Here is a 24,829-nt window from a genome sequence, read left to right as displayed (position 1 = left end):
ACAACGAACCTGCAATCATAAAAACACATTCACTGCACACAAGTAGTCTGAAACTTACATTTAAGATAAAAAAAATAGCATATGGAACCTGTACAGGTGATACTATTGACAAAAATTAAAGAATGACAAGGCCGCAAACAGGGGCTACAAAATAAACTTTTTACCATGTGCGAAAGTGGCTGGGGACGAATGAAATGGAAATGATAGCCTGCTTTTGTAATGATATTTTTACACGCAAAACATAGCACAACCCATCAAACCATGAATAAATACCACGTAACCAGGTGGTTTTCGCGCAATACTTCACAGCGTGACCCTACTAGCGATTCCAGCTTAAAAAGAACCCAAAATACAATATGCCTACCGCAGTTTTCCTTCCTGAGTAACAAAGAACACAACAACAACAAGAGGTCATGACCCCACAGTTTCGCATTTGAAAATGGTCATATTCTTAGGATTTTATGCAATTTGGGGGTACAATAAGACCTATTACCCTCAAATTTGACATTGAAACCTACCCTTTACCAATATTTCACTTTTTGACCGGGCCCAATTCGCATATTTCTGCTTCCTACTGTGTACTGCTACCTTAAGGACACCAATTATTCTTTTTCATTACTGCAAAAGCATCTTTTTCTAGTATTTTAGACTATTCCTGACAGAAACAGACTGTTTTCGCTTAACTGTATTGCAAAAAAGACTGTCTTTCTTCATATCAAACACTTAACCCAAAGTGCACACTTTACTCCTATTTAACTGAGAATTCATGCATTCAGAGTTCTGACAGAGACACTCTTTAAATGTCTTCTGGAACCTTTTGGACATCTTTCCAACCTTTTTAAACACTATTCTCATGCTTATATACATCTTATATGCACAGCAGATACCTTTTCCAACATGTCTGGACCTAATTTTTAAGAAAAATAGTTGATTTTTCAGCCCCCGGAGTGCCAATTTCTTTGATTTTTGTCTATTTTGCTCCCTTTCCTACATTAATACAACTGTTTTAGCATACATAAGACACTAAGAACATGAGAAACACTCTTATAACATGCAACAGTAAGAATAACCTGATAAAATAATAACAAACTGGCAAAAACATGCACTCAATACTGGTCAAAGGGAGGTAATTGAAATTGTCATCTTAGGGTTTGCATGCAAGTGCATCACTAACAAACCCATACCAACCAAAATAATGCTTTGGCTGGATTTTATATGTGAAACCTGATACTGCAGCTGATAAATCCACATATTTGAGGGTCTAATTGGTGATTTCATCTCCAAAACTAACAGAATGGCCAGGGAAAACACAGAATCTCTCACTTTTAGTGTTGACTTAGTCAAAGCAAGAGGTTTATTCAACAAATATAACGGATTAATAGTGCCAAGATGTATAAAAGAGCTGACAAAATTAGCTCAAATAATTCCTACAAAAAAAGGAAAACACAGTTTAAAAAGGGATTCGGTGTGATGAAATCAGATGATGCGAATGCAAAATCTGTGCATTTATCAGAACCACTTCCTTCAACATCTCAGTGCAGTGATACAGTTGATGCAGTTGATTCAGTAAAAAGTCGCCTTTAGAATCAGGAGGCTGCAGATTTGAAATACATGTCTTGTACCGAATACCTGCCGTATACACTCCGGCCAAAGGCTCAGGAAAGCCCTGCGTGTGAAAATGACGTTGTATTGGAAAACGTGATTGTCAACGTTGGAAAAGTAGCCCAACTTGTAAGCCGTGTTCACGAGGCAAGCTGCCAAGACCCGAGGGTCAAAGTCGATGTTGTTAACAGAATGGGGTTATGTGTTTCCTTTGCTGTCAAATGTAATTCCTGCAATTTCAGCCTAGAACCCATTCAGATGTCTGACACAGTGGAGAAGGCTAAAGGACCACCAGCTGGTGCACTTAATGAAATGGCAGTTATGCCTGCAGTAAAGACAAAAATGGGCCTAACAGACATAACAACAGTCCTCACATGCCTCAATATAAAAGCTCCCAGTAAGACAGCCATGCAAACAAAATTTAATGCTCTGTGTGACAAAATGGCAGCAGTCAATGAGAGGCAGTTGATAAAAAATCAAGAATACCTGCGGAAAGTTACGTCACTTCTTCCTGCCATATCGGGAATTGAAACGCAATATGACGTGTCATATTCAAGTCGGCCGCAAGGTGGTAGTGAGAAGGCTCAACAGAGCTTTGCAGACATTATTGAGCATACGACAACGAGAAAACTCCCTATTGCAGCTGCTGTGGCCAACAAACACTGCAGAAGAAAGGACTGTGACCATAGACAAGACAAATGCCGAAAAACATACAGCTCCGAAAAGTCAATAGCCGCCAGTGAGCGCTCTCTTCTCAATGAAACATTAAACAATGTGAGAACAGCAGGCCTCATTACTCTACGCTCTGTCACCACAGATGCCAGCACGCAGCTTGCTAAAGCTCTTCGGGAATACAAAGCTGAAAATAACTTGAATTTTTCACATTACAAATGCTTCATACATAGAGGGAGGACACTTGAGAAGCACATAAGAGCACTTCAACTGTGCAGCATACCTAAAACATGTGACAGGCAAGCCTATATGCAGAAACTGGCCAGTTGTCTTAGAGGTAGAGTCCGCATTGAGCTCAAGAATGCCCGAGCTCTGATAAAAGGAGACGGGTCCTTCATACGCGCTGGAGCTGCAGCAGTGCGCGTCATAACTAAATGCTTGTCTGGTGATCACCGCCATTGTAAAGGAACTTCATTTGTATGCAGAGGTCATCTGCTCACCTACAGTACAAATTGTTTGCCATATGGAATGCATTTGCAACTTAATAATAAAGACCAGAGCCTGATTGAGAAAGAGTTGGAGAAAATGTTTAATGAAGACGGCCTAAAAGACATGTGCAAGCTTTTCAATACTAATATGGTTGAAAGCTTGCACTCAACAGTTTACCGACTTGCACCGAAGAGCTTATGTTACAGCCGCAACTTTTCTGCTCTATGTCATTCTGCTGTTCACTCTACTTCCGTGGGACCGAGCTTGTCAACCTTACAGTTGGCGCAGGCGGCTGGGCTAAACGTAAAAGAAAATTCCCAGATGTATAAGCAGCTGCGATTAAAGGACCGGCAAAGAAAATATGACTCAAAAAGACGAGCTTCAGCGGACTATAAACAAAGAAGATACTATTTACGAAAAAAGAAGTCAAACCGTTCGTTATTCTCAAATTCTTTGTACAGCATTGGCCAAGAAGCTTCTCCTATGGCTCAAGAACACAACTACGGCCTTACATCCTAGTTATCTCAATCCACACACCACCACCACCACCACCACCACCACCACCACCAACAACAACAACAACAACTAAAAACCTAATAATATCAGCATTTCTTTTTTTTCCACGACTGAGGTAAAATTTGCACCTCTTAAAGCCACGATGACCGATACATCATCTGTTTAGCAGACATATCTTCCTCGAATTTTTTTATTATTGTTCGTTTCATATGACAAGTGATCCACATTGATGCACAGCTTCATGAATGGGAAACATACATGTCTTTTGCTACAGAGTTGCATTGGACTCTTATGAAGGAAATAAGTCAAATAACGGACAAGTACTTCAACCTTTTACCATACATAGTGATTCAGTGTACACCGTAGCCATATGTATCGGTCGGAACCGGTCCAAGATACGCATTCACCGATGCAGACCACAGACTTGTCGGTTGGGGCAGTACGCAGACTTTCGGCTGTTTCCAGACTTAATGGAGGACAGAAGAATGTACTGGCCACTTAATGGTATGTAGATTTACTGCTGAAGTATCAGAAATGCATGCAAACAAAGGATGAACTAGCATAAATCTCAAATATCTTTGCTTAGAATTCAACAATTCAGTCTCTCAGACAGTCAAATCACTGTTAGAGCTTTTTTCGAATTCAAGATGAAAATAGCCTTTTTTAATATTTGAATTACCTCCCTTGTTTAGATCAGTTATTTACATCCAAATTATGAAAACTAAGCTCATCAAAGCCCATTTTCTGACTAAACATTGGTGTGAAAGCTTAAAAAAATACATTTCACAGGCAGGCTGTGTAAAAAAAAAAATGTCATTTACCACTTAAGGTAGCAGAACACGGTAGAAACACACTATCTCCGAGCCGCGGACGCCTTCTTGATCTCCACCAAGCTTAATTCAGAAAACAACGAACCTGCAATCATAAAAACACATTCACTGCACACAAGTAGTCTGAAACTTACATTTAAGATAAAAAAATAGCATATGGAACCTGTACAGGTGATACTATTGACAAAAATTAAAGAATGACAAGGCCGCAAACAGGGGCTACAAAATAAACTTTTTACCATGTGCGAAAGTGGCTGGGGACGAATGAAATGGAAATGATAGCCTGCTTTTGTAATGATATTTTTACACGCAAAACATAGCACAACCCATCAAACCATGAATAAATACCACGTAACCAGGTGGTTTTCGCGCAATACTTCACAGCGTGACCCTACTAGCGATTCCAGCTTAAAAAGAACCCAAAATACAATATGCCTACCGCAGTTTTCCTTCCTGAGTAACAAAGAACACAACAACAACAAGAGGTCATGACCCCACAGTTTCGCATTTGAAAATGGTCATATTCTTAGGATTTTATGCAATTTGGGGGTACAATAAGACCTATTACCCTCAAATTTGACATTGAAACCTACCCTTTACCAATATTTCACTTTTTGACCGGGGCCAATTCGCATATTTCTGCTTCCTACTGTGTACTGCTACCTATACCACCACCCCGATTGATAAGAATCCTAAAATTCACCAATTTAGATATTTTAAATGTCCGCAATGGATGAGCCGCTCACAACGACCTCGTGGAATGCAGATTTCCTTTGTCCTTAGTGTTTCCTTAAAATATCGAATGTTTTCCTGACCATTCAACGAAGTTCCTATTTACCTGAACTTGACCACGTTATTAATGAAGTTCTCGTTTTCCCTCGTCGCCAATGAGTTAACAACTCAAGTTGTAAATTAATAATACACTATATAATTCGGTTTAAAATACAACTAAAATTTAAAGATGTGTTTCCTTAGTGTCCTTGTGGTCGTCCGCTAATCTATCGAGATCACTTTCAGTTCCGTCTAGATCATTGATTCCTTCTCGGCCCGCCAAGTATCGTTTAACATCGTATCAAAACAATATATTATCAAAGTCTGATTATATTCAAGTGAAAACATTGACTTTTAGAAAATTCAAAATGGAGGTTTTCAAAACGAAAGTGCATACATTTTAAACAACCGATTAAAATGTACGTTTATCACAAGGACTTTCCACGTTTATCCTTCCAATAACTTACATGAATAAAACATAAAAAAAAACACATTACATCTCCAGATCGTGATGTATTAAAAATATGCATTTTAAACGAATTTTACTAAATATGACCTATTAACTGTGTGTACATTTCGCAATGCGGAAGTATTGAATATCAAAGGTAGACAATTTTAGAGTGTTCAACTCCTCGCAGCGTTTACCTCCCCTATTTTGCTAAAGGTTACAATATACTAAATAAGTTTGGAGTGCTAAACTCTCTAAAAACATGAACATCATTTATTAGCAGACACACTTCTCTGAAGGGGCACTTGCCATGCCTTTATTTGAGAATGTTTCTGTGTTTATGTGGTAGGGAAAACATTGTTGTTTAGTAGGAAATCACTCATTTACTTCAAGGTTGTAGACTTCATGAGACTTTGACAGATGGCCTGGAACCATCCTCAACTGCAGAGAAGCCGGTAAATAGATGGCCGTAAAACAGTGACCGCTGATTCGTGTCGAGTTCTTTCTTGCATAACGCATGACCTTTTTTATTGTATAAATCAATTCGGCTTGGAGTGCTCTATAAGAAAAGGTATGGGTATGAGGGTCTCTATGCGCAAAAATTTGACATTATTTTGTATTAAAGTTATTATTTTCACATTGAATTTGTGTAAGAAGTCTTTTGGTATATTGTGACCTAAAGACCTTTCACTCGCATTTAATAGTAGATTTGTGTTCGCAGTTAAGTCCCACAGGTAATTAGCGTGTGGATATGATATTAATTAGTGTATATATATACAGTAGAATTGCAATAACTTGAGCTGGAGATTTCTCGAAAACTGGCGATTACTCGAGCATTAAAGAAAGTCCCTAGCATTTTCCTTTAAGGTTCATGTAGAGGCTTCAATTTGAAAAATGTGGGACCCCTAGCATTGAACTCAAATTTGACTAAAGGAAGAGTGCCACATTGCAAATGTATACATATAAACTTTAAAGGATGTTTTTCCTTCAAACTGCTACCAATTTTGAACATCAACGTATCATAACATCCACAAAATCAATCAAAATACAAAGCGATTTTAACAATAAAATATACATTATTTTCAAAAATCTTAATCATGTTTATTCCACGTATTTCGGCGGAAAATTATATAACTAGTGATTAATATCGACATTGACGAGGGCAAGTTACGCTTAAATAGTAAAAAAAGTTTACATATCTAGAAATATCAAAACTCGAACACATGTCATTTCATCACCATGGGGGCAGCCATTTTTAAATTAATAAAATAGAAAGATACATGCTAAAAACTCACTCATCGCCTAATTGACATTCCAAACGGTTGACGATGACAAATGCATTGAATTGTAATCTTTCCGTTGATGTTTGCAAACTGCACGATCAGACCTCATAAACACTCAAAAGAATAACTATGTAAGAAGCATTTCACCAATGTTTACAATCGTTGTCGAATCACATTACTTATATTATTGCGCATAAAATAGTACGCTTACAGACTGACAGAAAGATCGATACGTAACTCCGTTCAATTCATCACGGTATACTATTATAATGATCATATATAATAATACATCGCTTTAACAATCTAAAAGTAGAAATAATTCTTTTAAACGGAGTTTTTAATAACGAATGTGAAAACAACGGAAGTTGGATGGATATTCTGTGAGATGCACTTAGGCTCCAGAAAAACAATACAAATAAACTAAAAAAGACGTGTGGGGGACAATTTTCAGCTGGAAAATATTTGAAATAGGGTAAGAGATGATATCTCAAATTGGTCATTTCTGTTATTTAGTGCGATCTCTTGCTGATTAATGTTAATAGTTGCTTTACTAGTTGCCACCCAACTGTCAAAATAAGATATGTGTTTTTTCAGGTATGTGTATACACATACCCGGTTTTCTCACCACTGCACGTGGTTTCGACCGATTTGTTTTGCACGTTTTTCTACGGAGCACAGCGATGGCCACGCTTTCAAAATGGGTAGAAGGAATCGAAATATAAAATCAATCGGTTTGCCAATTTCTTTATATTCCTTTACAATTTTATATGTCGTCTGCAATCTTTTTCAATTTGAGATGGTTTAAAATTTGCAATTTGGTTGAGAGGTAAATAACAAAATTGTTAAGCCCTTGAAATAGAATTGTGACTCTTATTATCCACCATACCTGGATTTTTAAAAAGTAGTTACGTTTTGGTTATTTTTAGAACTTTGTTTAGGAAATTTATCCAAAAAAGGCAGTTGAATAAAAACTCATTTGTTGTTTTATGACAATAATTTTCTGTGAAATGTTGCTAACTTGACCTTGTATATCTATATAGCTTTGTATTTATTCAACTGAAGGTAGTGCATATCCCTCCTAACTTTAGATTGAGATTTTGTAAATTAGTGTAAAAATGTATTGGTTTTAAACCAAAATATGAATAAAGCACACAAATATTGAATGTCAAAAATGTGTTTATGTTATTCTATCCGTCTTAAGCTTTAAAATGATATATAGTTTGACCATATTGTACCACATTGAATGAAGAAAAACCAAAGCGAAGTTTTACTGAACTTTATCCCCCCATGAACCTTAATGTCTATATAAAAATACCCGCGATAACTCAAACATGCGATTTTCGATAACTCGAGGTCGTGTGCCGGTCCCTGAAAGGCATTTCACACCTACTTAACTGGCAATTATTCGAGGACGCTTTCTCGTCTGGTCGGTGCTAAAAATATTCGAGTTGTGAAAACAGCGCAATCAAGCAGACAAAAGACGCTCGAGGTTACGCATGCGCAATTAATTTCCTTCTATATTACATATAAAATAGTTGAAGTTCGATATCAATTTTTACCATGATCAAGCGCATACCCACTATATCATCATACATCATTGGAAAGATTAATGCATAATCTTTTGAAAAAAATGCATGTCATTAAATTCTATACGCGCAAACTCAAAATATTTACCTTAGAATAGGCAAACCGGTTTTGACAGCTGTGCAGACAACCATTTTGGGCTCAAATAGTATGACCTACTTTCAAAGCCAGGAACCATCAACACAAAAAGTAGAGCACAAAACTGGCTTATTTTCTTATTGCTTACAAATATACCTTCAAGTTGATACCAAAACCAACCATTTGCAATGTATTTTACAAATCCTAGGCAGCATGCACTCAACAATGTGTGCTAAGTATCAAACTGACTGCATGTAACCCTAAAAACAGGAGTTCCGGTTTGGGGTTATGTGACCTTTAAGGGAACCCAACCCCTTCAAATTTAAATTAAAGGCACTTTTCCCACAGGTATAATCTGTTTTGAGAAAGATCACAAAGTTCCGGTACAATGACACACAGATTAATTCATAAAAGTTGCCGTTGAAAGCGCCATGCGTAACAGCGTTTCGCGTCAAGAATTAAGGTAGAAAAGCCAAACTCCGTTACATCATACATGCAGCACTTAGACTCCGTAAAAGGCATGTCTTTCGATTCTAATAGGCAAAGCTGATCTTACATATGGCTTAATAAGTGAAAAAAATCATCAATGGCAATATTTGTGCATCAAAGCAGGTTTTGAACTGGATTCGAACAAACTTTTTTTATTTTTTTTTGCACATTTTAGGTTACATCCATGTAGAAGCAGCAATTCTGATGTCATTTGACCCAACAAAAGGGCTCGCTTGCATGGAAAAACAACACACTTGACTTCCTGACTAAAATAAATCATCGTCAGACATGAGCTTTAAGTCTTTTGTCACATCTGGACCTATGATTCCTCGGCTCGAGTTCCGTCTCGGGCAGGCTCCGGAAAGTGTCAGTCTGGCCCGGGTGCTCAATTCCGTGTAATCTGAGAAAACAAAAAGGTTTTTTGTGCGCATTTACCCATTACGGTGCCAACTAATGTAAGTAAGATACAATTAGAGTAAGCTTTCTCGCTGTATTTGCTGCAAATGGTTAATTCACCACGCCGGCATCACATTGTCGGGCACACCGGCAAAGTTATCGCCACAAAATTTGGTTTCAGAGCTGCAGTCAATGTAAAACACCCAATTTTCCTAATTTTGGTGACAAAAGTGTGCCAGGATATCAAAGAAATCATTTTACAATAGATTTAATTGAAAATAACGGCGTACTAACCTGCAAAGACACCGATCCTCTCGACACGACTGGGCGAGTGTTCAGGGCCGTCTCCGAATCAGTCACGCTGTACAGTTTTTGATGGCCTGTCACTTCAGCCGGACTTGTAAACCAATTGGACGACAGTTCAGGCAGAGCTATAGACCCATTTCGACACCGCCTACAAATGCACACTTAGGTTTACGCATAATATTAAGGTCACTTAAATACAGATTCCCTGGTGTTTTTCATGCAGGGTTTATCGCAACAACATTCTTCCAGGAAAGAAAGCATAATATTACATGTATAATCATTTTTGTGTTTTCAGCTGAATACTTGATTTTACTTGAACTCAGCAAGATATCCAAACAGGTAAAATAAGGCAAAGTAGTGTTATTGTGAGTAGATCTGCCTGAATGGGTTGAAGGCGAAGGCAGATAGAAGTGTCGGTCCAAAATTGGCGGGCATTTTTAACAGTAAAAGGCTCAAAAAGTAAACAATAAGAATAAATACAGATGAAATAAAGACATGCATTAGGTTTATAATTGAGATTGATGCAAATTAGTGTCAAAATGGCACTGAAAAACAATACCGGGTGTTTAAGTAGTCTTAGAATATGTCTCCGGAACAGGTTTCGGTGTGATTTTCCAGCATTTACCCCCCGTATGACCCCAAGTGCAACAGCCGAATTGCAAACAGCCCTAATTTGGGTCAAAATGACATCTGGCAGTTATGTTTTGCAATACAGAGAGTTTTTGATGGTCAAATGTCAAAATTCTGGCAGACGACTAACTTGGTCGGATGTGCTTAAAGGTTACGCATGCGCAATTAATTTCCTTCTATATTACATATAAAATAGTTGAAGTTCGATATCAATTTTTACCATGATCAAGCGCATACCCACTATATCATCATACATCATTGGAAAGATTAATGCATAATCTTTTGAAAAAAATGCATGTCATTAAATTCTATACGCGCAAACTCAAAATATTTACCTTAGAATAGGCAAACCGGTTTTGACAGCTGTGCAGACAACCATTTTGGGCTCAAATAGTATGACCTACTTTCAAAGCCGGGAACCATCAACACAAAAAGTAGAGCACAAAAATGGCTTATTTTCTTATTGCTTACAAATATACCTTCAAGTTGATACCAAAACCAACCATTTGCAATGTATTTTACAAATCCTAGGCAGCATGCACTCAACAATGTGTGCTAAGTATCAAACTGACTGCATGTAACCCTAAAAACAGGAGTTCCGGTTTGGGGTTATGTGACCTTTAAGGGAACCCAACCCCTTCAAATTTAAATTAAAGGCACTTTTCCCACAGGTATAATCTGTTTTGAGAAAGATCACAAAGTTCCGGTACAATGACACACAGATTAATTCAAAAAAGTTGCCGTTGAAAGCGCCATGCGTAACAGCGTTTCGCGTCAAGAATTAAGGTAGAAAAGCCAAACTCCGTTACATCATACATGCAGCACTTAGACTCCGTAAAAGGCATGTCTTTCGATTCTAATAGGCAAAGCTGATCTTACATATGGCTTAATAAGTGAAAAAAATCATCAATGGCAATATTTGTGCATCAAAGCAGGTTTTGTACTAGATTCGAACAAACTTTTTTTATTTTTTTTTGCACATTTTAGGTTAAATCCATGTAGAAGCAGCAATTCTGATGTCATTTGACCCAACAAAAGGGCTCCCTTGCATGGAAAAACAACACACTTGACTTCCTGACTAAAATAAATCATCGTCAGACATGAGCTTTAAGTCTTTTGTCACACCTGGACCTATGATTCCTCGGCTCGAGTTCCGTCTCGGGCAGGCTCCGGAAAGTGTCAGTCTGGCCCGGGTGCTCAATTCCGTGTAATCTGAGAAAACAAAAAGGTTTTTTGTGCGCATTTACCCATTACGGTGCCAACTAATGTAAGTAAGATACAATTAGAGTAAGCTTTCAATAGTCATTCTCGCTTTATTTGCTGCAAATGGTTAATTCACCACGCCGGCATCACATTGTCGGGCACACCGGCAAAGTTATCGCCACAAAATTTGGTTTCAGAGCTGCAGTCAATGTAAAACACCCAATTTTCCTAATTTTGGTGACAAAAGTGTGCCAGGATATCAAAGAAATCATTTTACAATAGATTTAATTGAAAATAACGGCGTACTAACCTGCAAAGACACCGATCCTCTCGACACGACTGGGCGAGTGTTGAGGGCCGTCTCCGAATCAGTCACGCTGTACAGTTTTTGATGGCCTGTCACTTCAGCGGGACTTGTAAACCAATTGGACGACAGTTCAGGCAGAGCTATAGACCCATTTCGACACCGCCTACAAATGCACACTTAGGTTTACGCATAATATTAAGGTCACTTAAATACAGATTCCCTGGTGTTTTTCATGCAGGGTCTATCGCAACAACATTCTTCCAGGAAAGAAAGCATAATATTATTATCATTTTTGTGTTTTCAGCTGAATACTTGATTTTACTTGAACTCAGCAAGATATCCAAACAGGTAAAATAAGGCAAAGTAGTGTTATTGTGAGTAGATCTGCCTGAATGGGTTGAAGGCGAAGGCAGATAGAAGTGTCGGTCCAAAATTGGCGGGCATTTTTAACAGTAAAAGGCTCAAAAAGTAAACAATAAGAATAAATACAGATGAAATAAAGACATGCATTAGATTTATTATTGAGATTGATGCAAATTAGTGTCAAAATGGCACTGAAAAACAATACCGGGTGTTTAAGTAGTCTTAGAATATGTCTCCGGAACAGGTTTCGGTGTGATTTTCCAGCATTTACCCCCCTTATGACCCCAAGTGCAACAGCCGAATTGCAAACAGCCCTAATTTGGGTCAAAATGACATCTGGCAGTTATGTTTTGCAATACAGAGAGTTTTTGATGGTCAAATGTCAAAATTCTGGCAGACGACTAACTTGGTCGGATGTGCTTTAAGGGAACCCAACCCCTTCAAATTTAAATTAAAGGCACTTTTCCCACAGGTATAATCTGTTTTGAGAAAGATCACAAAGTTCCGGTACAATGACACACAGATTAATTCATAAAAGTTGCCGTTGAAAGCGCCATGCGTAACAGCGTTTCGCGTCAAGAATTAAGGTAGAAAAGCCAAACTCCGTTACATCATACATGCAGCACTTAGACTCCGTAAAAGGCATGTCTTTCGATTCTAATAGGCAAAGCTGATCTTACATATGGCTTAATAAGTGAAAAAAATCATCAATGGCAATATTTGTGCATCAAAGCAGGTTTTGAACTGGATTCGAACAAACTTTTTTTTATTTTTTTTGCACATTTTAGGTTAAATCCATGTAGAAGCAGCAATTCTGATGTCATTTGACCCAACAAAAGGGCTCGCTTGCATGGAAAAACAACACACTTGACTTCCTGACTAAAATAAATCATCGTCAGACATGAGCTTTAAGTCTTTTGTCACACCTGGACCTATGATTCCTCGGCTCGAGTTCCGTCTCGGGCAGGCTCCGGAAAGTGTCAGTCTGGCCCGGGTGCTCAATTCCGTGTAATCTGAGAAAACAAAAAGGTTTTTTGTGCGCATTTACCCATTACGGTGCCAGCTAATGTAAGTAAGATACAATTAGAGTAAGCTTTCAATAGTCTTTCTCGCTTTATTTGCTGCAAATGGTTAATTCACCACGCCGGCATCACATTGTCGGGCACACCGGCAAAGTTATCGCCACAAAATTTGGTTTCATAGCTGCAGTCAATGTAAAACACCCAATTTTCCTAATTTTGGTGACAAAAGTGTGCCAGGATATCAAAGAAATCATTTTACAATAGATTTAATTGAAAATAACGGCGTACTAACCTGCAAAGACACCGATCCTCTCGACACGACTGGGCGAGTGTTGAGGGCCGTCTCCGAATCAGTCACGCTGTACAGTTTTTGATGGCCTGTCACTTCAGCCGGACTTGTAAACCAATTGGACGACAGTTCAGGCAGAGCTATAGACCCATTTCGACACCGCCTACAAATGCACACTTAGGTTTACGCATAATATTAAGGTCACTTAAATACAGATTCCCTGGTGTTTTTCATGCAGGGTCTATCGCAACAACATTCTTCCAGGAAAGAAAGCATAATATTATTATCATTTTTGTGTTTTCAGCTGAATACTTGATTTTACTTGAACTCAGCAAGATATCCAAACAGGTAAAATAAGGCAAAGTAGTGTTATTGTGAGTAGATCTGCCTGAATGGGTTGAAGGCGAAGGCAGATAGAAGTGTCGGTCCAAAATTGGCGGGCATTTTTAACAGTAAAAGGCTCAAAAAGTAAACAATAAGAATAAATACAGATGAAATAAAGACATGCATTAGGTTTATTATTGAGATTGATGCAAATTAGTGTCAAAATGGCACTGAAAAACAATACCGGGTGTTTAAGTAGTCTTAGAATATGTCTCCGGAACAGGTTTCGGTGTGATTTTCCAGCATTTACCCCCCTTATGACCCCAAGTGCAACAGCCGAATTGCAAACAGCCCTAATTTGGGTCAAAATGACATCTGGCAGTTATGTTTTGCAATACAGAGAGTTTTTGATGGTCAAATGTCAAAATTCTGGCAGACGACTAACTTGGTCGGATGTGCTTAAAGGTTACGCATGCGCAATTAATTTCCTTCTATATTACATATAAAATAGTTGAAGTTCGATATCAATTTTTACCATGATCAAGCGCATACCCACTATATCATCATACATCATTGGAAAGATTAATGCATAATCTTTTGAAAAAAAATGCATGTCATTAAATTCTATACGCGCAAACTCAAAATATTTACCTTAGAATAGGCAAACCGGTTTTGACAGCTGTGCAGACAACCATTTTGGGCTCAAATAGTATGACCTACTTTCAAAGCCGGGAACCATCAACACAAAAAGTAGAGCACAAAAATGGCTTATTTTCTTATTGCTTACAAATATACCTTCAAGTTGATACCAAAACCAACCATTTGCAATGTATTTTACAAATCCTAGGCAGCATGCACTCAACAATGTGTGCTAAGTATCAAACTGACTGCATGTAACCCTAAAAACAGGAGTTCCGGTTTGGGGTTATGTGACCTTTAAGGGAACCCAACCCCTTCAAATTTAAATTAAAGGCACTTTTCCCACAGGTATAATCTGTTTTGAGAAAGATCACAAAGTTCCGGTACAATGACACACAGATTAATTCATAAAAGTTGCCGTTGAAAGCGCCATGCGTAACAGCGTTTCGCGTCAAGAATTAAGGTAGAAAAGCCAAACTCCGTTACATCATACATGCAGCACTTAGACTCCGTAAAAGGCATGTCTTTCGATTCTAATAGGCAAAGCTGATCTTACATATGGCTTAATAAGTGAAAAAAATCATCAATGGCAATATTTGTGCATCAAAGCAGGTTTTGTACTAGATTCGAACAAACTTTTTTTTTTTTTTGCACATTTTAGGTTAAATCCATGTAGAAGCAGCAATTCTGATGTCATTTGACCCAACAAAAGTTCTCGCTTGCATGGAAAAACAACACACTTGACTTCCTGACTAAAATAAATCATCGTCAGACATGAGCTTTAAGTCTTTTGTCACACCTGGACCTATGATTCCTCGGCTCGAGTTCCGTCTCGGGCAGGCTCCGGAAAGTGTCAGTCTGGCCCGGGTACTCAATTCCGTGTAATCTGAGAAAACAAAAAGTTTTTTTTGTGCGCATTTACCCATTACGGTGCCAACTAAGGTAAGTAAGATACAATTAGAGTAAGCTTTCAATAGTCTTTCTCGCTTTATTTGCTGCAAATGGTTAATTCACCACGCCGGCATCACATTGTCGGGCACACCGGCAAAGTTATCGCCACAAAATTTGGTTTCATAGCTGCAGTCAATGTAAAACACCCAATTTTCCTAATTTTGGTGACAAAAGTGTGCCAGGATATCAAAGAAATCATTTTACAATAGATTTAATTGAAAATAACGGCGTACTAACCTGCAAAGACACCGATCCTCTCGACACGACTGGGCGAATGTTGAGGGCCGTCTCCGAATCAGTCACGCTGTACAGTTTTTGATGGCCTGTCACTTCAGCCGGACTTGTAAACCAATTGGACGACAGTTCAGGCAGAGCTATAGACCCATTTCGACACCGCCTACAAATGCACACTTAGGTTTACGCATAATATTAAGGTCACTTAAATACAGATTCCCTGGTGTTTTTCATGCAGGGTCTATCGCAACAACATTCTTCCAGGAAAGAAAGCATAATATTATTATCATTTTTGTGTTTTCAGCTGAATACTTGATTTTACTTGAACTCAGCAAGATATTCAAACAGGTAAAATAAGGCAAAGTAGTGTTATTGTGAGTAGATCTGCCTGAATGGGTTGAAGGCGAAGGCAGATAGAAGTGTCGGTCCAAAATTGGCGGGCATTTTTAACAGTAAAAGGCTCAAAAAGTAAACAATAAGAATAAATACAGATGAAATAAAGACATGCATTAGGTTTATAATTGAGATTGATGCAAATTAGTGTCAAAATGGCACTGAAAAAACAATACCGGGTGTTTAAGTAGTCTTAGAATATGTCTCCGGAACAGGTTTCTGTGTGATTTTCCAGCATTTACCCCCCTTATGACCCCAAGTGCAACAGCCGAATTGCAAACAGCCCTAATTTGGGTCAAAATGACATCTGGCAGTTATGTTTTGCAATACAGAGAGTTTTTGATGGTCAAATGTCAAAATTCTGGCAGACGACTAACTTGGTCGGATGTGCTTAAAGGTTACGCATGCGCAATTAATTTCCTTCTATATTACATATAAAATAGTTGAAGTTCGATATCAATTTTTACCATGATCAAGCGCATACCCACTATATCATCATACATCATTGGAAAGATTAATGCATAATCTTTTGAAAAAAAATGCATGTCATTAAATTCTATACGCGCAAACTCAAAATATTTACCTTAGAAAAGGCAAACCGGTTTTGACAGCTGTGCAGACAACCATTTTGGGCTCAAATAGTATGACCTACTTTCAAAGCCGGGAACCATCAACACAAAAAGTAGAGCACAAAAATGGCTTATTTTCTTATTGCTTACAAATATACCTTCAAGTTGATACCAAAACCAACCATTTGCAATGTATTTTACAAATCCTAGGCAGCATGCACTCAACAATGTGTGCTAAGTATCAAACTGACTGCATGTAACCCTAAAAACAGGAGTTCCGGTTTGGGGTTATGTGACCTTTAAGGGAACCCAACCCCTTCAAATTTAAATTAAAGGCACTTTTCCCACAGGTATAATCTGTTTTGAGAAAGATCACAAAGTTCCGGTACAATGACACACAGATTAATTCATAAAAGTTGCCGTTGAAAGCGCCATGCGTAACAGCGTTTCGCGTCAAGAATTAAGGTAGAAAAGCCAAACTCCGTTACATCATACATGCAACACTTAGACTCCGTAAAAGGCATGTCTTTCGATTCTAATAGGCAAAGCTGATCTTACATATGGCTTAATAAGTGAAAAAAATCATCAATGGCAATATTTGTGCATCAACGCAGGTTTTGTACTAGATTCGAACAAACTTTTTTTATTTTTTTTTGCACATTTTAGGTTAAATCCATGTAGAAGCAGCAATTCTGATGTCATTTGACCCAACAAAAGGGCTCGCTTGCATGGAAAAACAACACACTTGACTTCCTGACTAAAATAAATCATCGTCAGACATGAGCTTTAAGTCTTTTGTCACACCTGGACATATGATTCCTCGGCTCGAGTTCCGTCTCGGGCAGGCTCCGGAAAGTGTCAGTCTGGCCCGGTTGCTCAATTCCGTGTAATCTGAGAAAACAAAAAGGTTTTTTTGTGCGCATTTACCCATTACGGTGCCAACTAAGGTAAGTAAGATACAATTAGAGTAAGCTTTCAATAGTCTTTCTCGCTTTATTTGCTGCAAATGGTTAATTCACCACGCCGGCATCACCTTGTCGGGCACAGCGGCATAGTTATCGCCACAAAATTTGGTTTCAGAGCTGCAGTCAATGTAAAACACCCAATTTTCCTAATTTTGGTGACAGAAGTGTGCCAGGATATCAAAGAAATCATTTTACAATAGATTTAATTGAAAATAACGGCGTACTAACCTGCAAAGACACCGATCCTCTCGACACGACTGGGCGAGTGTTGAGGGCCGTCTCCGAATCAGTCACGCTGTACAGTTTTTGATGGCCTGTCACTTCAGCCGGACTTGTAAAACAATTGGACGACAGTTCTGGCAGAGCTATAGACCCATTTCGACACCGCCTACAAATGCACACTTAGGTTTACGCATAATATTAAGGTCACTTAAATACAGATTCCCTGGTGTTTTTCATGCAGGGTCTATCGCAACAACATTCTTCCAGGAAAGAAAGCATAATATTATTATCATTTTTGTGTTTTCAGCTGAATACTTGATTTTACTTGAACTCAGCAAGATATCCAAACAGGTAAAATAAGGCAAAGTAGTGTTATTGTGAGTAGATCTGCCTGAATGGGTTGAAGGCGAAGGCAGATAGAAGTGTCGGTCCAAAATTGGCGGGCATTTTTAACAGTAAAAGGCTCAAAAAGTAAACAATAAGAATAAATACAGATGAAATAAAGACATGCATTAGGTTTATTATTGAGATTGATGCAAATTAGTGTCAAAATGGCACTGAAAACCAATACCGGGTGTTTAAGTAGTCTTAGAATATGTCTCCGGAACAGGTTTCGGTGTGATTTTCCAGCATTTACCCCCCTTATGACCCCAAGTGCAACAGCCGAATTGCAAACAGCCCTAATTTGGGTCAAAATGACATCTGGCAGTTATGTTTTGCAATACAGAGAGTTTTTGATGGTCAAATGTCAAAATTCTGGCAGACGACTAACTTGGTCGGATGTGCTTAAAGGGAACCCAACCCCTTCAAATTTAAATTAAAGGCACTTTTCCCACAGGTATAATCTGTTTTGAGAAAGATCACAAAGTTCCGGTACAATGACACACAGATTAATTCATAAAAGTTGCCGTTGAAAGCGCCATGCGTAACAGCGTTTCGCGTCAAGAATTAAGGTAGAAAAGCCAAACTCCGTTACATCATACATGCAGCACTTAGACTCCGTAAAAGGCATGTCTTTCGATTCTAATAGGCAAAGCTGATCTTACATATGGCTTAATAAGTGAAAAAAATCATCAATGGCAATATTTGTGCATCAAAGCAGGTTTTGTACTAGATTCGAACAAACTTTTTTTATTTTTTTTTGCACATTTTAGGTTAAATCCATGTAGAAGCAGCAATTCTGATGTCATTTGACCCAACAAAAGGGCTCCCTTGCATGGAAAAACAACACACTTGACTTCCTGACTAAAATAAATCATCGTCAGACATGAGCTTTAAGTCTTTTGTCACACCTGGACCTATGATTCCTCGGCTCGAGTTCCGTCTCGGGCAGGCTCCGGAAAGTGTCAGTCTGGCCCGGGTGCTCAATTCCGTGTAATCTGAGAAAACAAAAAGGTTTTTTGTGCGCATTTACCCATTACGGTGCCAACTAATGTAAGTAAGATACAATTAGAGTAAGCTTTCAATAGTCTTTCTCGCTTTATTTGCTGCAAATGGTTAATTCACCACGCCGGCATCACATTGTCGGGCACACCGGCAAAGTTATCGCCACAAAATTTGGTTTCAGAGCTGCAGTCAATGTAAAACACCCAATTTTCCTAATTTTGGTGACAAAAGTGTGCCAGGATATCAAAGAAATCATTTTACAATAGATTTAATTGAAAATAACGGCGTACTAACCTGCAAAGACACCGGTCCTCTCGACACGACTGGGCGAGTGTTGAGGGCCGTCTCCGAATCAGTCACGCTGTACAGTTTTTGATGGCCTGTCACTTCAGCCGGACTTGTAAACCAATTGGACGACAGTTCAGGCAGAGCTATAGACCCGTTTCGACACCGCCTACAAATGCACACTTAGGTTTACGCATAATATTAAGGTCACTTAAATACAGATTCCCTGGTGTTTTTCATGCAGGGTCTATCGCAACAACATTCTTCCAGGAAAGAAAGCATAATATTATTATCATTTTTGTGTTTTCAGCTGAATACTTGATTTTACTTGAACTCAGCAAGATATCCAAACAGGTAAAATAAGGCAAAGTAGTGTTATTGTGAGTAGATCTGCCTGAATGGGTTGAAGGCGAAGGCAGAAAGAAGTGTCGGTCCAAAATTGGCGGGCATTTTTAACAGTAAAAGGCTCAAAAAGTAAACAATAAGAATAAATACAGATGAAATAAAGACATGCATTAGATTTATTATTGAGATTGATGCAAATTAGTGTCAAAATGGCACTGAAAAACAATACCGGGTGTTTAAGTAGTCTTAGAATATGTCTCCGGAACAGGTTTCGGTGTGATTTTCCAGCATTTACCCCCCTTATGACCCCAAGTGCAACAGCCGAATTGCAAACAGCCCTAATTTGGGTCAAAATGACATCTGGCAGTTATGTTTTGCAATACAGAGAGTTTTTGATGGTCAAATGTCAAAATTCTGGCAGACGACTAACTTGGTCGGATGTGCTTTAAGGGAACCCAACCCCTTCAAATTTAAATTAAAGGCACTTTTCCCACAGGTATAATCTGTTTTGAGAAAGATCACAAAGTTCCGGTACAATGACACACAGATTAATTCATAAAAGTTGCCGTTGAAAGCGCCATGCGTAACAGCGTTTCGCGTCAAGAATTAAGGTAGAAAAGCCAAACTCCGTTACATCATACATGCAGCACTTAGACTCCGTAAAAGGCATGTCTTTCGATTCTAATAGGCAAAGCTGATCTTACATATGGCTTAATAAGTGAAAAAAATCATCAATGGCAATATTTGTGCATCAAAGCAGGTTTTGAACTGGATTCGAACAAACTTTTTATATTTTTTTTGCACATTTTAGGTTAAATCCATGTAGAAGCAGCAATTCTGATGTCATTTGACCCAACAAAAGGGCTCGCTTGCATGGAAAAACAACACACTTGACTTCCTGACTAAAATAAATCATCGTCAGACATGAGCTTTAAGTCTTTTGTCACACATGGACCTATGATTCCTCGGCTCGAGTTCCGTCTCGGGCAGGCTCCGGAAAGTGTCAGTCTGGCCCGGGTGCTCAATTCCGTGTAATCTGAGAAAACAAAAAGGTTTTTTGTGCGCATTTACCCATTACGGTGCCAGCTAATGTAAGTAAGATACAATTAGAGTAAGCTTTCAATAGTATTTCTCGCTTTATTTGCTGCAAATGGTTAATTCACCACGCCGGCATCACATTGTCGGGCACACCGGCAAAGTTATCGCCACAAAATTTGGTTTCATAGCTGCAGTCAATGTAAAACACCCAATTTTCCTAATTTTGGTGACAAAAGTGTGCCAGGATATCAAAGAAATCATTTTACAATAGATTTAATTGAAAATAACGGCGTACTAACCTGCAAAGACACCGATCCTCTCGACACGACTGGGCGAGTGTTGAGGGCCGTCTCCGAATCAGTCACGCTGTACAGTTTTTGATGGCCTGTCACTTCAGCCGGACTTGTAAACCAATTGGACGACAGTTCAGGCAGAGCTATAGACCCATTTCGACACCGCCTACAAATGCACACTTAGGTTTACGCATAATATTAAGGTCACTTAAATACAGATTCCCTGGAGTTTTTCATGCAGGGTCTATCGCAACAACATTCTTCCAGGAAAGAAAGCATAATATTATTATCATTTTTGTGTTTTCAGCTGAATACTTGATTTTACTTGAACTCAGCAAGATATCCAAACAGGTAAAATAAGGCAAAGTAGTGTTATTGTGAGTAGATCTGCCTGAATGGGTTGAAGGCGAAGGCAGATAGAAGTGTCGGTCCAAAATTGGCGGGCATTTTTAACAGTAAAAGGCTCAAAAAGTAAACAATAAGAATAAATACAGATGAAATAAAGACATGCATTAGGTTTATTATTGAGATTGATGCAAATTAGTGTCAAAATGGCACTGAAAACCAATACCGGGTGTTTAAGTAGTCTTAGAATATGTCTCCGGAACAGGTTTCGGTGTGATTTTCCAGCATTTACCCCCCTTATGACCCCAAGTGCAACAGCCGAATTGCAAACAGCCCTAATTTGGGTCAAAATGACATCTGGCAGTTATGTTTTGCAATACAGAGAGTTTTTGATGGTCAAATGTCAAAATTCTGGCAGACGACTAACTTGGTCGGATGTGCTTTAAGGGAACCCAACCCCTTCAAATTTAAATTAAAGGCACTTTTCCCACAGGTATAATCTGTTTTGAGAAAGATCACAAAGTTCCGGTACAATGACACACAGATTAATTCATAAAAGTTGCCGTTGAAAGCGCCATGCGTAACAGCGTTTCGCGTCAAGAATTAAGGTAGAAAAGCCAAACTCCGTTACATCATACATGCAGCACTTAGACTCCGTAAAAGGCATGTCTTTCGATTCTAATAGGCAAAGCTGATCTTACATATGGCTTAATAAGTGAAAAAAATCATCAATGGCAATATTTGTGCATCAAAGCAGGTTTTAAACTGGATTCGAACAAACTTTTTATATTTTTTTTGCACATTTTAGGTTAAATCCATGTAGAAGCAGCAATTCTGATGTCATTTGACCCAACAAAAGGGCTCGCTTGCATGGAAAAACAACACACTTGACTTCCTGACTAAAATAAATCATCGTCAGACATGAGCTTTAAGTCTTTTGTCACACATGGACCTATGATTCCTCGGCTCGAGTTCCGTCTCGGGCAGGCTCCGGAAAGTGTCAGTCTGGCCCGGGTGCTCAATTCCGTGTAATCTGAGAAAACAAAAAGGTTTTTTGTGCGCATTTACCCATTACGGTGCCAGCTAATGTAAGTAAGATACAATTAGAGTAAGCTTTCAATAGTATTTCTCGCGTTATTTGCTGCAAATGGTTAATTCACCACGCCGGCATCACATTGTCGGGCACACCGGCAAAGTTATCGCCACAAAATTTGGTTTCATAGCTGCAGTCAATGTAAAACACCCAATTTTCCTAATTTTGGTGACAAAAGTGTGCCAGGATATCAAAGAAATCATTTTACAATAGATTTAATTGAAAATAACGGCGTACTAACCTGCAAAGACACCGATCCTCTCGACACGACTGGGCGAGTGTTGAGGGCCGTCTCCGAATCAGTCACGCTGTACAGTTTTTGATGGCCTGTCACTTCAGCCGGACTTGTAAACCAATTGGACGACAGTTCAGGCAGAGCTATAGACCCATTTCGACACCGCCTACAAATGCACACTTAGGTTTACGCATAATATTAAGGTCACTTAAATACAGATTCCCTGGTGTTTTTCATGCAGGGTCTATCGCAACAACATTCTTCCAGGAAAGAAAGCATAATATTATTATCATTTTTGTGTTTTCAGCTGAATACTTGATTTTACTTGAACTCAGCAAGATATCCAAACAGGTAAAATAAGGCAAAGTAGTGTTATTGTGAGTAGATCTGCCTGAATGGGTTGAAGGCGAAGGCAGATAGAAGTGTCGGTCCAAAATTGGCGGGCATTTTTAACAGTAAAAGGCTCAAAAAGTAAACAATAAGAATAAATACAGATGAAATAAAGACATGCATTAGGTTTATTATTGAGATTGATGCAAATTAGTGTCAAAATGGCACTGAAAACCAATACCGGGTGTTTAAGTAGTCTTAGAATATGTCTCCGGAACAGGTTTCGGTGTGATTTTCCAGCATTTACCCCCCTTATGACCCCAAGTGCAACAGCCGAATTGCAAACAGCCCTAATTTGGGTCAAAATGACATCTGGCAGTTATGTTTTGCAATACAGAGAGTTTTTGATGGTCAAATGTCAAAATTCTGGCAGACGACTAACTTGGTCGGATGTGCTTAAAGGTTACGCATGCGCAATTAATTTCCTTTTATATTACATATAAAATAGTTGAAGTTCGATATCAATTTTTACCATGATCAAGCGCATACCCACTATATCATCATACATCATTGGAAAGATTAATGCATAATCTTTTGAAAAAAATGCATGTCATTAAATTCTATACGCGCAAACTCAAAATATTTACCTTAGAATAGGCAAACCGCTTTTGACAGCTGTGCAGACAACCATTTTGGGCTCAAATAGTATGACCTACTTTCAAAGCCGGGAACCATCAACACAAAAAGTAGAGCACAAAAATGGCTTATTTTCTTATTGCTTACAAATATACCTTCAAGTTGATACCAAAACCAACCATTTGCAATGTATTTTACAAATCCTAGGCAGCATGCACTCAACAATGTGTGCTAAGTATCAAACTGACTGCATGTAACCCTAAAAACAGGAGTTCCGGTTTGGGGTTATGTGACCTCGATTAGGTGTGAAGTTAGTTGCAGTTTGAGAAACACTGCAAATTGTCATCCTTTGAGAAGCAGATCAAAGCTACACAGTTTTTATGATAATTGAATAATTACCAGCAATCGATAATTATCGCGAAACGTCTTCCGCCATCAGTTCGGGAAGCTAATGGGTTGCGACAATTTTCATTCCTTGACTTTGCGCAACACAAGTCTGACTAATGTACATAAAATGCAAAATGTGTAGTGATTATGTTGTTTTTAGTGTGTGTTTTTTTCATGCGCATGTACGTACCTTGAGTGTTTTTTTTAAAATAATTATGCTACATGTACAGTGAATATTGATGAGATATTTTTGATTATATATATATATATATAATTAAAGTTGAAGGAACAACTTACTAAGTTGAAACCTCAACTTAATAAGTTGTAGGAACAAGCTATTAGTTGCGGCCACAAGTTACTAAGTTAATACCTCAACATTTTATATTATTTTGATATCTTTTTGCGTTCATCAATGCTATAAAATGTACCGGTACATCATTTAATTATTTTATAAGCAAACGTTTACGTTTCGTTAATTTGCCTTAAAATACATGGCTATATTGATACTTTAATATATTAATAAGCTCGCAAAATGCCGACGTAACAATTTTTTTCAGCTTCGTCATTTTGACTTCAAGCAATTGCGGTTCGTCATTACATCACGTGACTATATGGAGCTGTTGCGATTGGTTAACTATTTTGTTGTTTTGGGGGTATATGTGCATTGATTTCCCGCTTTGCACAATATCATAATCGCGAAATGCCAAAATTGTAGGTTCGTCATTTTAAATTGGGACCATCGATATATGCTTTGTGTGTATGTTTAAATAATTAAATGAATTTACGATCATCTTAATTGTTTTTTTATTATACTGTAAACTTAAGCGATTTTAACAAAGCCTTTTCTTTCTCTAGCACCGTCTTAAATGTAAATAAAGCGT

General features: G+C 38.3%; 1 protein-coding gene and 1 long non-coding RNA gene across 30 annotated transcripts in view; both read right to left on the bottom strand.

Moving 5' to 3' along the window:
- Nucleotides 1-5,454, bottom strand: part of LOC127852175 (uncharacterized) — a 133,917-nt gene extending 128,463 nt beyond the window's left edge. For 15 of the 22 annotated variants that reach the window (XM_052386014.1, XM_052386019.1, XM_052386020.1 and 12 more), the window contains exon 1: nucleotides 5,348-5,454. In XM_052386014.1, coding sequence (XP_052241974.1) covers nucleotides 5,348-5,349 — 2 coding nt within the window. In that variant the 5' untranslated portion in view covers nucleotides 5,350-5,454. The other 7 variants (XM_052386022.1, XM_052386034.1, XM_052386038.1 and 4 more) reach the window with 3 other exon arrangements.
- Nucleotides 5,455-9,081: 3,627 nt separating this feature from the next.
- LOC127852195 (uncharacterized) lies at nucleotides 9,082-23,402 on the bottom strand. 8 transcript variants are annotated; one of them, XR_008036117.1, is made up of 11 exons: nucleotides 23,167-23,402; nucleotides 22,602-22,761; nucleotides 22,214-22,300; nucleotides 20,929-21,088; nucleotides 18,868-18,954; nucleotides 13,282-13,441; nucleotides 12,894-12,980; nucleotides 11,608-11,767; nucleotides 11,220-11,306; nucleotides 9,453-9,612; nucleotides 9,082-9,162 (listed from the first exon to the last, which is right to left on the bottom strand). It is a non-coding gene; the product is annotated as an uncharacterized LOC127852195 (long non-coding RNA). The 8 variants fall into 8 exon arrangements; XR_008036112.1 differs by lacking the exon at nucleotides 23,167-23,402 and having other exon boundaries at nucleotides 22,602-23,116; XR_008036116.1 differs by lacking the exon at nucleotides 23,167-23,402 and having other exon boundaries at nucleotides 22,220-22,300; nucleotides 22,602-23,116.
- Between the last annotated feature and the right edge of the window lie 1,427 nt (nucleotides 23,403-24,829).

This window comes from Dreissena polymorpha, chromosome 12, assembly GCF_020536995.1.
Source record: "Dreissena polymorpha isolate Duluth1 chromosome 12, UMN_Dpol_1.0, whole genome shotgun sequence".
Lineage (NCBI taxonomy): Eukaryota > Metazoa > Mollusca > Bivalvia > Myida > Dreissenidae > Dreissena > Dreissena polymorpha.
This window is presented reverse-complemented; position numbering and strand designations above follow the sequence as displayed.